We start from the raw sequence: 14,639 nt of genomic DNA on the forward strand, positions 1-14,639 counted from the left end.
CCGACCGTTCTCCTGCTGCGGACACGAAAAATGCTGGTGTATGTAAATATGAGAAACGCAAGGAACAGAATGGTATTTGCGACAAAGAGTGGCCTCCCTACTTTACTGTTAATGAAATTGGTACTGTACAAAAGCGTCTGAAAACAGCAAACAAAAGCGGTGTATTTTAACAGTTTTGCTTTCGTGATTTTTGCACGATGAACCAATGGATGGATGACGCCCATGTACCTTTCCAAACACATCGCGCACATTGTCGTCATGGAGTACAAGAGTAGGAGGAATCGAATACTTTTAAACGCATAAATGTAAACGCACGACAGCCTAGCAGCGAAATAAACGATCGACAACGTCAACGGGATTAGGATGGCTGCGTTTGCAAGGTCAACGATGATTTGGATGCTGATCGTGAAGTAGGCCACCTTTTCTTTAAGCTTGCGAGAGTTATAAATCGTGGCGACAGCGATCGCATTCAGAAATATGGTAAAAAGAAACACAGCAAGGAAGAGAACAGTCCAGCTTAGCGATGAATTCCAAGATGTAGAAAATCGGAGTACTATTTTTTCGTTTAAAATATAACAAGTTTTGATCAAGCTGGATTGGCCTGTCGCATTCATTTTTTGCCCTCTGTGTACGAGACTAGCGCACATTGGAATGGGTACATGAATTATGATCTATCCATCTATAAGTAGCGGTCTTATTTAAATTTTGCGAAAACACTTAGAAATGAAGATAAATAATAAATGGGGACAAGAATTGCAGGGCACGACAAAAGCTATAAAAATAATTGCGGTACGTGGGTTCACTTGTTTTTTTTTAAATATAGTTGTTGTTCATGTGATATTTCTGACAAAGTTAATATAGTTGTTTATAGTTGTTTGAGAAAATATCGTTCAGTTTCCCGGCTCACTACATAACTGTGTAAATTCATCTGATGTATATAATGTAATTCTTCATTATTGCTCTATAGCTTTTCTCACCAACTATATATAGACAGCAGTTTTTAGACTTTATCGAAAGCAGTTCAACGTAGTAGTCGTACTTCTCAAAGTGGTCCCCACCCATGCACAGTTTCACAACGGATGCAACTTTATATTAATAATTAGGGGCCGGCCAATGTTGTTTACCATGGTTGGATATAGCGGTATATTCACTGGATAGCGATTTTTTTAATAGTTTTTATATAAAATATTATAAAAGCCAAAAATACATGGTCTGTCAGTTTTGAAGCGATGCAATAACAAGCTACTGTATACTGGCATCTATATATCGCATTCCCTTTAAAAATGCTGTCCTATAGGTTGCTATACATGATGCTGTATACGTATTGATAACTAGTGCACGCCATGCATGAAAAGCGATTAGGACAAGCTTCTGTCCTAGCTTGCTTGGTTAAACCGGCTTGAATTAAGTTAAAGGCAAATTCATAAAGGCAGAGTGTTTTTTGGTGTTTATATATATGCAGTTGTCTATTTTCAGTTTCTCCTTTAGATCATAAGAAATTAGTCGACTGCAAATTGTCCATTCCTTAGTTTGTCAAAATGACTGTAAAATATTGCAGGAAGCAATCTGTAAAATACAGTTGGTTTTTCTTCTACCGCCACAAAATATTGACCAGAAATTGTAGATAATATTATAAATTGCACATTTTATATGAAGGACGATTGTAAGGGTTTTGATGTCGCAGAGAATCTTTCGAGAAAGTTTTGGAACCTCTTCAAAATGACATTAACAAGAATCCAAGTAAATTGCGAACTCATTAAAGACGTTATTAAAGTAATTAATTTTGACCTGATATTACGGCCATTTTTAGGCTTACAAATTCAATTACGATAATTTACATTCTTGTTTTTAAGAACATCTGTGAAATAATTATTCATCTATTGCCTTGGGTATAGACCAGTATAGCCTGTATAGGCCCCTGTTTGCTGCAGTAGTGAACAATATTTTTTTTCTTTGGGAACGGGCCCTTGTGTCACAGTGAAAAATGGTAGAATCTGTATCATTAAATTTTGTGATTGCGCTTGATGTAAAAATGATATCAACTCATAGGCAGCTGCAAATGCAATCTGTTACTTTTAGTTGTGTCTGTAAATTCTTGTGCGAGGAGCCCAAAAGCTCGCTTTGTTTATTCCAACGGTCTATATGTTCCTCTAAAAACGTCCTAGCCTAGGGCCGAGGACACCGAAAATTGCCAGACATATTTCATAAACATGTCACCGCAGAATGTATGCATTGTTCTTTAAAAAAATTAAAGGCAGTATTCTTTAGCGATGATCTAAGTTTAAGTTTGATTATCTGCATCGCGCATTGGCGACAAAAATATTCGCTTTCTGAACACGATTCTAGATCAACAATGCGTAACTTGCTAGATACGTTTCGGAAATGACACCATATATCATTGACATATACCGCTTATACATATACCGCTTATCATTGACATATACCCTGCCCTCTTTGCACAGCGAAATGAGAATACTTCATGTAAGCGACTTCACTAGAATTAAGAGACAGTCACGCCCGATTAGATTTTTTACAGAGGACCAAGGTTGTCAGAGACCAAGTCACAAAAATATGAAAACACACGTAATCAACCTCAGACAATCCATATGAGAAAACCTAGATCGGCGCATCCAATAGCGACAAATCTAGCCAATGAGAACACGAAATATATATGTACACCATTTTTGTACATCTGGACTACATATAGATCAGTGACACAACCAAGATGGCGACTCTCGCAGTTCGCAGTTTTTGTACACCTTCCTGAGCCCTATATTTAACCAAGATGGTGGCTCTTATACACTTTCCTGACTATAGATCAGTGACCCATCCGCCAATTGATGAGAATACTTAATAGAGAGCACCAAGATGGCGTCGAGAGCCAAATATAAATTAAAATGCGCAATCCAGGTTCGTTCTTATGGATGTCCAAGACAGATTGATTACGATTTTACAGATACGAATAATGATACGAATTACGACACGTAATGGGATCCACGACGACGAGAAGATAGCGGAAATCCATTTTGTGAAAGAGCAAACTTTTTGAAACACCAAATGAAGTGAGATAAATTTCAACAGAACAAAGAAAATAGTCCAGTTATGTGACCTTCCTTTATGTGACCTTGAATTTCCGACTGCATAAATTTCAGTAAAATACCGATCTATAAAATGAGTGTCCGCCATCTTTTCAGTGATCGTAAAGAGTATGTCTACGACATATCTATGTATTTTACAAACTATTTACAAGTTTGCCTGACATGTCTCAATACTCACAATAGTATGTGACTGTTCAAAAAGACTTTTTTAATACTTCAAAATCCAGTTTACGCTTCGTTAAATTTCGGTAACTGGGCTCGTGTGAACAACCCCTTACTGTCTGTTGAAATGGTAGGTATAGGAATTGACGGTAATCTACGGTCTGTTAATATATAGGTCGGTTTTGAGAATTGATGGGGTTGTTCTTGCGGTAGGTATAGGTGCTGAATGAAAATCTTCATAGGCGGTTTTGTACGGTAAATATATGTCGGATTTAAGGGCTGTCGGTTCGTGTAGTGAGTAGGTAATAAAAAGCTAATAAAATCTATGGCTTTTTCTTGAGTCAGTAGGTACTAAATTGAAATGTACATAGACTGTTTCGTATAGAAAGTGGCACTTGAGGAAAATCTGTTTAAGGACTCATAAGGAATACATATGGTAGGTACCTACTTTATATGGTAATCTATGGACTGTGTTTGTCGGTAGCTAATGGAAATCTATCGGTTATTCACGCGGTAGGTAGGTACCATTCACTGAATGTTAATCTTGTTTTGTATGGTAAGTAGGTAGCTACTTCACGGGAATCTATACACATGGGATTTTCATGTAGTAGGTATAGCTACGTATAGTGGAATGATTGGGCTGTTCTTAGGTTCGTAGGTCAGTAGGTGCGTACTTATAAGGAATCTATAGCCTATAGGCTCTCCTTGTGGTGCATAGATATTTAGTAGGTATACCTGATGCAAATCTATGGTTTGTAAATATGGTAGGTGGCTACTAAATAAAGGAATTCTCCGCTCATATTGGGATGCCAATATGAAAACGCGGTTCGTCAGCGTTTATCAGGATGGAAGAAAATCTGACGGAAACGATCTCTTAGTCACTCTCTTTAACATACAACTAAGACTGCAGAATTCCTTTCAGACAGGCGGCGTCGAGTCTGTGCCAAAATAACGGTCACCAAAGTTACCTAAAGGCAAGGGAAAAGCTTAGCTCGGTTCTACTACGACCATGAGGTTCACCACCACCTAGCACCTAGGAGACCGCGCGTGTTAACTTGTAATATTTTAGTATTTTCTGACAGGAAAAACAAAACACTTTTGAGAAAATGAATAATTCTACCTATGTAATTTCATGCAGAACTAATGTGAGAAAAACAAAGAGAAATTCCGCTCCGCGCGCGAAAGGCTCCGCCTAGTGGAAAGTCGCCCTTAGACTTGCAGACTTAACGTAATGCTAGATCTAAACAAGTTATTCACGTTAATTAAACAACACTTACCAACACCGGGAAGAATATGAAACGATTCATTTAATTCCGGATCAACGGCACCAGTTACAATCCTTACTTTAGGAAAAGCGTACGCGACAGAACGAACACCTGAAAGTAACGAACTTTCATTTAAAACGCGCTGGACATGAATGAAAATTTCTACTCGGAGCGATCATTGAGAAGGGGTAGGCGGACGACAACTTTTTCCAGAGATAAGGGCGGGGGGGGGGGGGGGAGTGTGTGTGTGTTGAGAAGACGATTTCCACCTTGATTTCCTATGGCGCAAGGAGTTCATCAACAACTGGGATTTCCAAGCAGCTTTTCAGAGCTTTTTCAGCTCTAAGGTATTACCGTAAGGTATTAAGGTAGATATAGTATCACCATGGATAGTTAAAAGACTTTACGTGATTTTACTATCCATGGTATCATGGTATCTTCTTTGACGAGAAAATTTTTTCAAAGCACTTCGTTCATCATTGATCACCGGCAATGGCCATCGCTGAGCGTCGGCGACATATACAGTATGAGAAACAAGCCTATAGTAGTTCGGGTCTGCGCGTTTTCGTGAATGTCGTCTAGATATTACAAGAAGCTTAAAATTCCGATACCTTATAGCCATATAACGTAATTGCCAATTACCGCAAAACAAAACCTAATCACATTAATTTGAAGGGGTCGATTTATTTTTCAATTATCTTGAGAGCAACAGGGGCTTAAGAGCATTCAAGATAAGGGAGAGGAAATGAAACCCGTACCTGTTTCCGCAGCAATCAGCGACACAAATAATATATTTTCTTCTTTTACATCGTGATCCTGAAATCAATATTATTTTCTTAGTTGTTCAAAGGCGGTTTTCAACAAGTTAGAATTCATCAGAATTCGTTCAAGATCTTTGCATGATCTTTTATTCAATTGCGAGGATGAAAATAAAATAAAGCGAATTTCGATCGATCAAAAAATTGCGCCTAGGAGAAAAATCTCTTTATCCGTACTTCAATACTTGCCACTGAAAAAAAATGCAGATTTAATGAGCAAATTTATTTCTTACCAAAAGAACTCGAATTGCCATCAAAGCTAGAAAAGATACAGTATAAGTTGATATATTTAAAAAACGACTGATCCAGTCCGTATAATTCCGTACAATGTCCGTATAGGCCGTATAAAACCGTACAATGGCTTAGTGCCTTAGTCCACGTGCGTCGTTATTTAATGGCAAATAAAACACAAGAATTTACTGCATGTTTGCCCGCTGCAAGTGCCTTATGTAATTAATACGCTTTTGCTTTGATTTCAATCTATCAGATTTAAGCAGGCGCAGCCAAGAGGTTTTTGGGACGAGCAGAATGAAGGCTACGTACGACTGAAATCACACATGACGGAAAAAAAGCGCGACGAAAGAGGAAGAACGTCGAATTCTCATTTCAAAAATATTACCTGCAGCGCCACTCGCCAGCGTAGCGTCCAATAAGATCACGTGGTCATTTTGTATGTCACGTGGCAGTCGTAGAAAGTGCAGCTGAAAACATAAAGGTCAGAGTAAAAATAAAGACCATACATAATAAAAACCATAAACCAAGAAGGTTCTTTAAGGGGTGTTGGGAAGCGCCATATGTTCTCTGTAATACTAAGATTCCCGTCTAGTAACCGAGTGATCCCAAGTGGCGGGAAAAGACTAGGACTAGCTGTCAAATAAAAATCCATTTCTTGGTTGAAACAACTTAATATTTCTTAAAATATACTTCATTTCGGTTTTAAATTTATGTTAGAGCTGCAGTTCGCTATAATTTATGTAGATTAGATAGTAGTACTATCAACAAGCTGTAGTTCACTATAATTTATGTTAGAGCTATAGTTCGCTATAATTTATGTTAGAGCTATAGTTCGCTATAATTTATGTTAGAGCTATAGTTCGCTATAATTTATGTTAGAGCTATAGTTCGCTATAATTTATGTTAGAGCTGTAGTTCACTATAATTTATGTTAGAGCTATAGTTCGCTATAATTTATGTTAGAGCTATAGTTCGCTATAATTTATGTTAGAGCTATAGTTCGCTATAATTTATGTTAGAGCTATAGTTCGCTATAATTTATGTTAGAGCTGTAGTTCACTATAATTTATGTTAGAGCTATAGTTCGCTATAATTTATGTTAGAGCTGTAGTTCGCGATAATTTATGTTAAAGCTATAGTTCGCTATAATTTATGTTAGAGCTGTAGTTCGCTATAATTTATGTTAGAGCTATAGTTCGCTATAATTTATGTTAGAGCTATAGTTCGCGATAATTTATGTTAGAGCTATAGTTCGCTATAATTTATGTTAGAGCTATAGTTCGCTATAATTTATGTTAGAGCTATAGTTCGCTATAATTTATGTTAGAGCTATAGTTCGCTATAATTTATGTTAGAGCTATAGTTCGCTATAATTTATGTTAGAGCTGTAGTTCACTATAATTATGTTAGAGCTATAGTTCGCTATAATTTATGTTAGAGCTGTAGTTCGCGATAATTTATGTTAAAGCTATAGTTCGCTATAATTTATGTTAGAGCTGTAGTTCGCTATAATTTATGTTAGAGCTATAGTTCGCTATAATTTATGTTAGAGCTATAGTTCGCGATAATTTATGTTAGAGCTATAGTTCGCTATAATTTATGTTAGAGCTATACAAATAAATATAATAACAACATTTTGAGTAGTTTCATAAAGAATAACAAAAGCTAACGAAACCTTTCTGACCGTTGATTGGCTAAAATATGAGTACGAGATCACATGGAGATCTTTGGTAGATATATATCTTGACAGAAAAGTGCAATAGGAAACTCTCCTACCTCTGGTTCGTCTGTATATTCATTCGTTTGAATTAGAATCTTTCCAATACGAACATCTTTACAAACGGACTCCAACGCTGGCTCCATCGTCTCGCCGGCTCGCAAAATAGACACGCCACAAATCTAACGAAACAATCGTATGAGATCGTAAGAAATCGGTAATTCCGAAGACCCAACCCGGCCATTAGCTGGCAGGCAACACTACCCGCATTATGAGGTCGACAATTTTACAATTTCACTAATTTCAATTTGCTCTTTCTGGAAGTAATGATTTGTACCCATCTTCGCCATCATCTAACAAAGAAGGCTTCGTCGTGATCTATTTTACACTCCCGGTATGAGGATATAACAGCGCTTTTTTAATAAATCGTTCTTGGGGAGGTGGGGGGAGGGGTTCAAATGAACAGAAGGGAGCTAAAAGTGGTAATTTAAAGATCTGGGGAGTTGGAGTGGGGTGTATTTTTGGTAGAATTTTGAGGACAATTACTGATGTGTTCTAAATGGAGCGAGGTTTGCTTAGAGATCTTCACTGGAGGAGAGGGCGGAGTAATTCATGGGGGACATGGGGAGTGTAAGGGAAACAGGGAGAGGGGCATCTCCTCTGAAACTTATCTGATAAAAGGTTGTGATATATTAAATACAACACTTCTCTTACCCTTTCTCCTGCAAATCTCTTTCCACGATACTTCGTTGTAAGCTCATACTCCTGAAATATCAACAGTGATATTAGACGCACGTGTGGAATTGAATTAAAGTGCCCACTACCCAGTGATGCATCATCCAGTCTTTGATTTGAGATCAGCGGACAAAGATTTGGAAATATTACCTCGAACGGTAGAAAGGAGAGCGCGTACTCAATAACAATCCTCATCAACCTCTTGGAGAAAAATACGAAGTCATCCCTTTTCGTTTCCTTGTCTCTACAACAGAGGTTCAAACGTGGCTATAAGGGTGCTTTCCTTTACACGATAAAAATGGCCAAACTGGTGCGGTACAACATAGCACTTGTATTTTAGGATGTTTAAAACCGTATTCAAGTATATCGTTAGCATTCTAGCGCGAAAAATGCAGTTTCACGTCACAGGGGGCCGAAAACCCGAGGTTGACAGTTTCACTGCTTAATTTAACTAAATATTCTATTTCAAATTAAAATACGGCCGGTTTGACCATTTTGGGCGCTGAAAGGAAAGCTTCCTAAGTACTTCCTAAGGACAAATAATAGTAAAATTTTAATCGTTTCTAAAATTATACCAGCCTATATTTGATACCTGATTATTGTCTGTACGCCCCTGACCTGGGGCGTCGCTTCAACCACGTTTAAACTATCCGGTAGCCGCTGTCCTTGGTGAGCCGAGATTAGCTGAGCCCTGGCAAAATAGCGTAAGTATTAAGAAGGAACAATGGTGTATTTCTTGATAACCACTCAAAACACTAAACACTGAAAAATATGTTGGAAAATGAAGCGTTTAGGCGGTTTTCTTTTCGCTCGTGACAGGAAAATGTTCCATGGCATAAACAATGGTTGAAAACAGGCTCTTTTCTGGTAAATCGAGTCGAAGCATTTATGATGAGTTGAGCATGCGAGGTAAACGTTCAGCCACATTGAAGGCTCATTGTGATAACATAAAGCCATAATTTCAGATTGGTATGAAAAATTCCTAGACTCAGAATATTGACCAAAACATGTCGTATCAATTTTCGTATTATTTTTGTACCAATATAAAAAACCTTTAAAAGGCTGTGACACAAAGACCTAAGGTGCATGTAATGCCCCAAATCTAACACTCATTCCAGTGATATATAATCAAGTCAAAATACGAGCTGATCTCGTACTCTGAGCGAGCTTTCAAAATACACATGCATATTTGCATACGAGAAATTTAGAAACAATTTTGTCAAAGCTGCTTACCTTAGAGAAAATCCTCTCTGTAGTGAAAAACAAGAAGAGAGAAAAATGCTTAATTTTATTTAATTAAACAGACATCGACGCTATAGACATCTAAAATTGCCTCACATGCGTTGAAATTATTAAGACCTGTCCTTTTTTCAAACTAATAAAGTATATCCTGCATGTTTAGAAATGTTTGCTGGCCTGATCTCCAGAGTATTCGCACAAAATATTGGTGTAATTCTACAGGTTGAATTGCTAATGCGTTTAGAGTATGCGAGCATACCGGAGTATTATAGAAAGGACAAACATTCGCTTTTATGTTAAGTTACTCCGATGAAGAACCTGCACAACTTGAGACGTGATAAAACAGTGAGAAACGAAATGTAAACATGGGTGTGCATTGCATGCGGTTAGTGTTAAGATTATGGCCTGGATTAGGTTTAGGATTAAGATTAACTTTGGTAATAATAAATTTATCAAATCCACAGACTGAAAGACAGCATTAATCTTAACGGAAATTCATTATCGATGCATAAAGTTAATAGAGAATTGGCAATAAAAATCTGAAGACGAACCTCGAGTAACTGTTGCTTCACATGTCGAACGATCATATTTATTGCAACTACGTTCTCACCACCTGCGTGAAAGACAGAAATGTTTGTTTAGACGGGTGAAAATAAAGTGCACTCAATCAATACCCTGTTTAATTACACTACAGCGGATTCACATGGTCATGATCACGACATCAGTTTAAGTTGTTTTAGGGTATCTCTGTCCCCAGAACTTTTCATTTAGCATGCAGATCATGTTAAAGGAAACATGCTATCATAGGTTTGCAAGCAATCATGGCTAATTTTGATATCACGACCATGCGAATCCGGTATAGCGAAACCAGGGTCTGATTCAAACATTATGCAAGTTGTGCATGGGCAAGACACAGCCAAGACACAGCGAGCACAATTACCTCGTGGTACCACAATATCAGCACAGATCATACTCGGCGCGATGTATTTTTCGAATGACTGTGAATAAAAAAATATTTACATCAGTGACATTTAGCTACTTACGAAGTGACGGAAATCCATGCATCCACAACTTATTATTATGCATGCAAGTTAAGCCAGGCGCACACGACGCGATTTTTGTCGTACGATTTTTCCCGCCAAATATTAATCGGCAAATATCAAATTGTTTTGATATATTCCGATTGCAGTTTGCCGACTAAAATGGTAAGACAATTAAAAATCGCGTTGTGTGCGCCTGGCTATAGTATATACTATATATAAGCTGATATCTATTACATCAGCCACATTGACGTATTCACGACAATTACGACTACATGAAAACCATGAAGACTTTATTCCACACTATTATAACAACACTCACAGGTTTAACGAAAGTATTATACTGTTTTAGAACACCATTGAGTTCACGACCACGTTCCGAAATATCACGTTTTAGCCTGTAAAAAAAACATAAAATAGACCAATAAATAAGATTCTTAGCTGGGAAAATTTACCAGCATTGTGTTGTACAGTAAGGTTACATATATAGTAAAAATTATAGTAAGTTTTACTATAAATTTAGTAAAACTGGAACCGGGAACGTTTCGTTTTGAAATATTGCAAAATTTGAATGGAAAATGCAGGGGTTCCATGCAGGAGTCTTTCGTGTACGGTACAAATGAAGTCGGTTGACTAAACATATAATGCTAGGGTTAGGGTTAGCGTTACGGGGCGTTAAAAGTTTTTATTTTCGATTTTGTTTTCCATTGTACAGTAGAGTATTAAACAATTGCTTTAGGTTTTCCGTGTTTGAATGGACTGATCCAAATACGCGGGAATGTTGCGAAAGTTAAGAAAAGCGCGCGAAACCCGAGTGCCGAAAGCGAGTGACTTTGCGAACTTTTCTTAACTCAAGCAACATTTCTATGGATGGCCTGATCCAAACACGCGGGAATGTTGCGAGACTTAAGAAAAGCGCGCGAATTGTTTCATAAAAAAACAACGACAAGGCCTGAATTTAAATCTAAATTCTTTAAAGTTCCGTGTTTGGATGGCCTGATCCAAACACGTGCTTCGACCAATCAGAACACGCGTTACATGCATGTTATTTTATAATATAAGCTACCACTTGTTTATACGCAAATCTTAAAACCTTTCCCAGGCAATACTTAATAAAATGCATGTTGCAGGCAATTATATTACCTTCGAGCTAGCCTAACATCAGCATCTGTATCAACAAAGATTTTTGTGTCCATTAACTGGAAAAGATAATTGTTTTAAGTTGCGAGTTTAGCATTGAAACAAATCTAGTAGATTCAGCGATGATCTGAACGCGTAGTTTTATTTTTATGAAGTTTTTTATTCAAAAACTAAAACACTCGAAGAACTCATATGCCATGAACTACATCTGGAATACAATTCTGGAATAACGTCGCATATTTTTCGCAATTTCTCGCATGTCACGTGACATTGTGAAAAATGGCGGGAAAATTGATGTTGTCATCACTGAACTCAAAGCTCAACTGGACTAAGTTTTATTAGTTTAAAAAGTATTTATTGAGAGTCCTATGCTTTAACATTGAAATTTTGAAGTAAATTATTTAGACGAAATTAATGAATTTATCTTCTAGTCCCAAAAAGATATCTTAACTGTTTGAGGTTCTCAACATAAAAATTAAAATCGATATCTCCTTGTAATTGTGAAATATCTTATATTCTATAATAATTCAAATTTCAAACCTTGCATAATTCGTCATTACAAAATGCCATGATTCCCTCAAATATGATAACATTTGCACCATACATTGTGTTCTGATAAAAGCAAGTAAAATATCCTTGAATGGAGGGGACAACAGTAAAATCAATTTTAGTATACTGCTAGCTGATACACAATCGAAAATTTTTTGAAATTATGTTTGTGTAAAAGCTAGGATTCTGCCAAATTGCAGTTGAATGAACATTAGAAACCATAAATCATTTTTCCGGAGTTGTATACTACAAAAAGAGCATCCTGCTACAAATGGTATTCGTTAAACTAAATTTTTTGCACAGTAGCACAAATATTATGTATGTGGTGTGAATGTTCACAGTAAAACCTTAATTCATGATAATTATAATGATCAGGTTACCTGTACATCTTTTAACCTCTGGTGAGTTTTAAAATCATATACTGGAACCTGAAAAAGAGACACCAGAAGATAATAACTACCTAGGATATGCATTAGCCTCAACAGCCCAAAAAATCTCTAACCAAATGTCTATGATCCATTCATTATAACAAAAATCTCTTCATACAAGAACACACCTCAACACTTTTTCCTTCCTTTAATTTCTTTAACGTTTCAATGGCAACATCAAAATCAAAAGAATCTAGATGTACCAGGATACAAATGTTTTATATTTCTCTCTGTTCTAGGTCTTCAGAAGTTCATTAATTCTGGCTTAATTATTGATAGGTCATAGAAAAAGTTGTTATATCGATTGTATTGTAATAGATCAGTACTCATACCTGGTTCATCAAAGTTATATTTATTTTGCACGGCTTGTTCATGCTGCTCATCTGTGAGTACCTGTTAACAAAAGTTCTTCAAAGGTTACTACATATGATCATTGCATATCTAAGTGCCCAATTACAATGGTACATGACACTGTCACATTAAACTTCAAGTGAGTGCATTAGTGCATCATACTGGTCCTGTGTATAAATTTCATCCACTACCTTATAAAAAGAATCCATTGAAAGTAAGCAAACCCATGGTACACCAAGGTCTTCAATAATTTTCTTCGCAACAGTAGTTTTTCCACTCGCACTTCCACCACAAATACCTTCAAAGATTAATTGCATAGCGGTATATAAGTTAGCACTTAGCAAGCACTTCACATAAGCTGCCAATATACTAGTTCCAGTTTATGATTATATATTAGACGGATGCTTATGAATTTGTATGTCAGTTAAAAACTGTGACTGGTGAAAAAGCTACAATGCCCAATCTAAAGGGAGGCTTACCAATCACAAATGCTTCTTTTAGCTGTCCTTGTGAATTGTACCATGGCGGACGACCTAAAAACAGTAGGAAAATAGGATGTCATTCCTTAATTCCCAATGAATTTAGGAACCTTTGTATGGAGTCCATCCAGTAGAAACAGTAAATATTTAATTGGAATTAGTGACAGGATTTGTGGTTGCCAATCGGCTGGATTACGTATTCTAGATTTAACTTAAAATGTAGTTAAAAGTTTTATATGACCAAGCTCAAAAACACCAAAGCTCCACTACATAATGACTGAGAACTTGGGTTTCATATTTTTTCATTGACAGTATGCAGGTGTTATAAAAATCTAGGTATAGACAGTGCCCTGGTATGGAGTTGCTTGGTGACTATTTTGATCTAAAAAACTAAATGAATTAATACAATGGCTTTCGACTAATTTAAATAAAGGCCATATTTTATATGCAGGATGTATACACACACTGTATAACATAGAATAACACCTATGTTTGAATAAGATATAATTTGAAAAAACATTTATATTCTCGTTTAAAACATTTGACTTAATCCGCATTCCATCATTTAGCAAAACACTCGAAGATAGTCTTCAAGGGCAAAGAATTTCTTAATTGTTATTTTATGTTTATTTACTTCTTGCCAGTAGTTATCTTGCTCAGAAAATAAGGTCATATGCGAAACTATCACACTATCAGTATTCAGAACACGACTTTTCACCCCCCAACTACCCGTTGATCCAAATACCATATACAAAACTTCGGTGCCTTAACAGTCAATTGGAATTTTTAAAAATTTCGTCAAATAAAACACTGTTTATATAAAATAAATATAACACAATATGCATAAAAAATAACACAATATACCTGCAGTATAAATTGTCCTATTCCCATGTCTCCAAACCTTATCCCTTCGCCCCTTGCCAAGGCTTTTACATTTAGGCGAACCTGGGGCTAATCTATAATATATGGAAGAATAGAATTGCACATCACATCTCAAAAACGCGAATGAATGAAGTTGATTCTATAGCAGCGCTTGTTCATACTAAAGTTGCGCCAATTTGAGCGGAATTGCATTGCGATTAACTAGATCACATCGTAGATCACATTTCACAAAGATTTTACCTGTTCAAATTCTCGTCCGATGAATTGGATTTGAATGATGTGTCTAAAGCTTCGATGCCGTTTTCTTCGGCCATTTTTTGCACGTGTAATGCCATGCACACCAAGTTCTTAGGCGATCGGATTTCAGGTGATGTTATTGGCGTGATTCAGGCGGCGTCTTGGCGATGTTAATTAAAATGGAATTTTGCATAATAGACCAGCTACCAGCTTACGATCTAGGTAATAAGAAGAAAATAAATCACCACAGCCAAAACGAGCATAC

The 14,639-nt window shown here is 36.6% G+C and overlaps 1 protein-coding gene across 1 annotated transcript; it reads right to left on the reverse strand.

Moving 5' to 3' along the window:
* Positions 1 to 1,772: 1,772 nt before the first annotated feature.
* LOC114522880 (uridine-cytidine kinase-like 1) lies at positions 1,773 to 14,479 on the reverse strand. The gene is made up of 22 exons (XM_028543654.1): positions 14,378 to 14,479; positions 14,120 to 14,211; positions 13,256 to 13,309; positions 12,968 to 13,074; positions 12,758 to 12,818; positions 12,554 to 12,618; positions 12,378 to 12,425; positions 11,989 to 12,060; positions 11,452 to 11,507; positions 10,631 to 10,706; positions 10,209 to 10,266; positions 9,820 to 9,881; positions 9,263 to 9,279; positions 8,622 to 8,720; positions 8,180 to 8,273; positions 8,009 to 8,059; positions 7,354 to 7,476; positions 5,963 to 6,044; positions 5,577 to 5,602; positions 5,284 to 5,341; positions 4,538 to 4,636; positions 1,773 to 4,228 (listed from the first exon to the last, which is right to left on the reverse strand). Exons 1-22 carry the CDS (start codon positions 14,470 to 14,472, stop codon positions 4,179 to 4,181), a joined length of 1,545 nt encoding a protein of 514 aa, XP_028399455.1. The 5' UTR covers positions 14,473 to 14,479; the 3' UTR covers positions 1,773 to 4,178.
* Positions 14,480 to 14,639: the final 160 nt, after the last annotated feature.

This window comes from Dendronephthya gigantea, unplaced genomic scaffold (genome assembly GCF_004324835.1).
Source record: "Dendronephthya gigantea isolate DGI-Jeju-01 unplaced genomic scaffold, DenGig_1.0 000024F, whole genome shotgun sequence".
Taxonomy (NCBI): Eukaryota; Metazoa; Cnidaria; class Anthozoa; order Malacalcyonacea; family Nephtheidae; genus Dendronephthya; species Dendronephthya gigantea.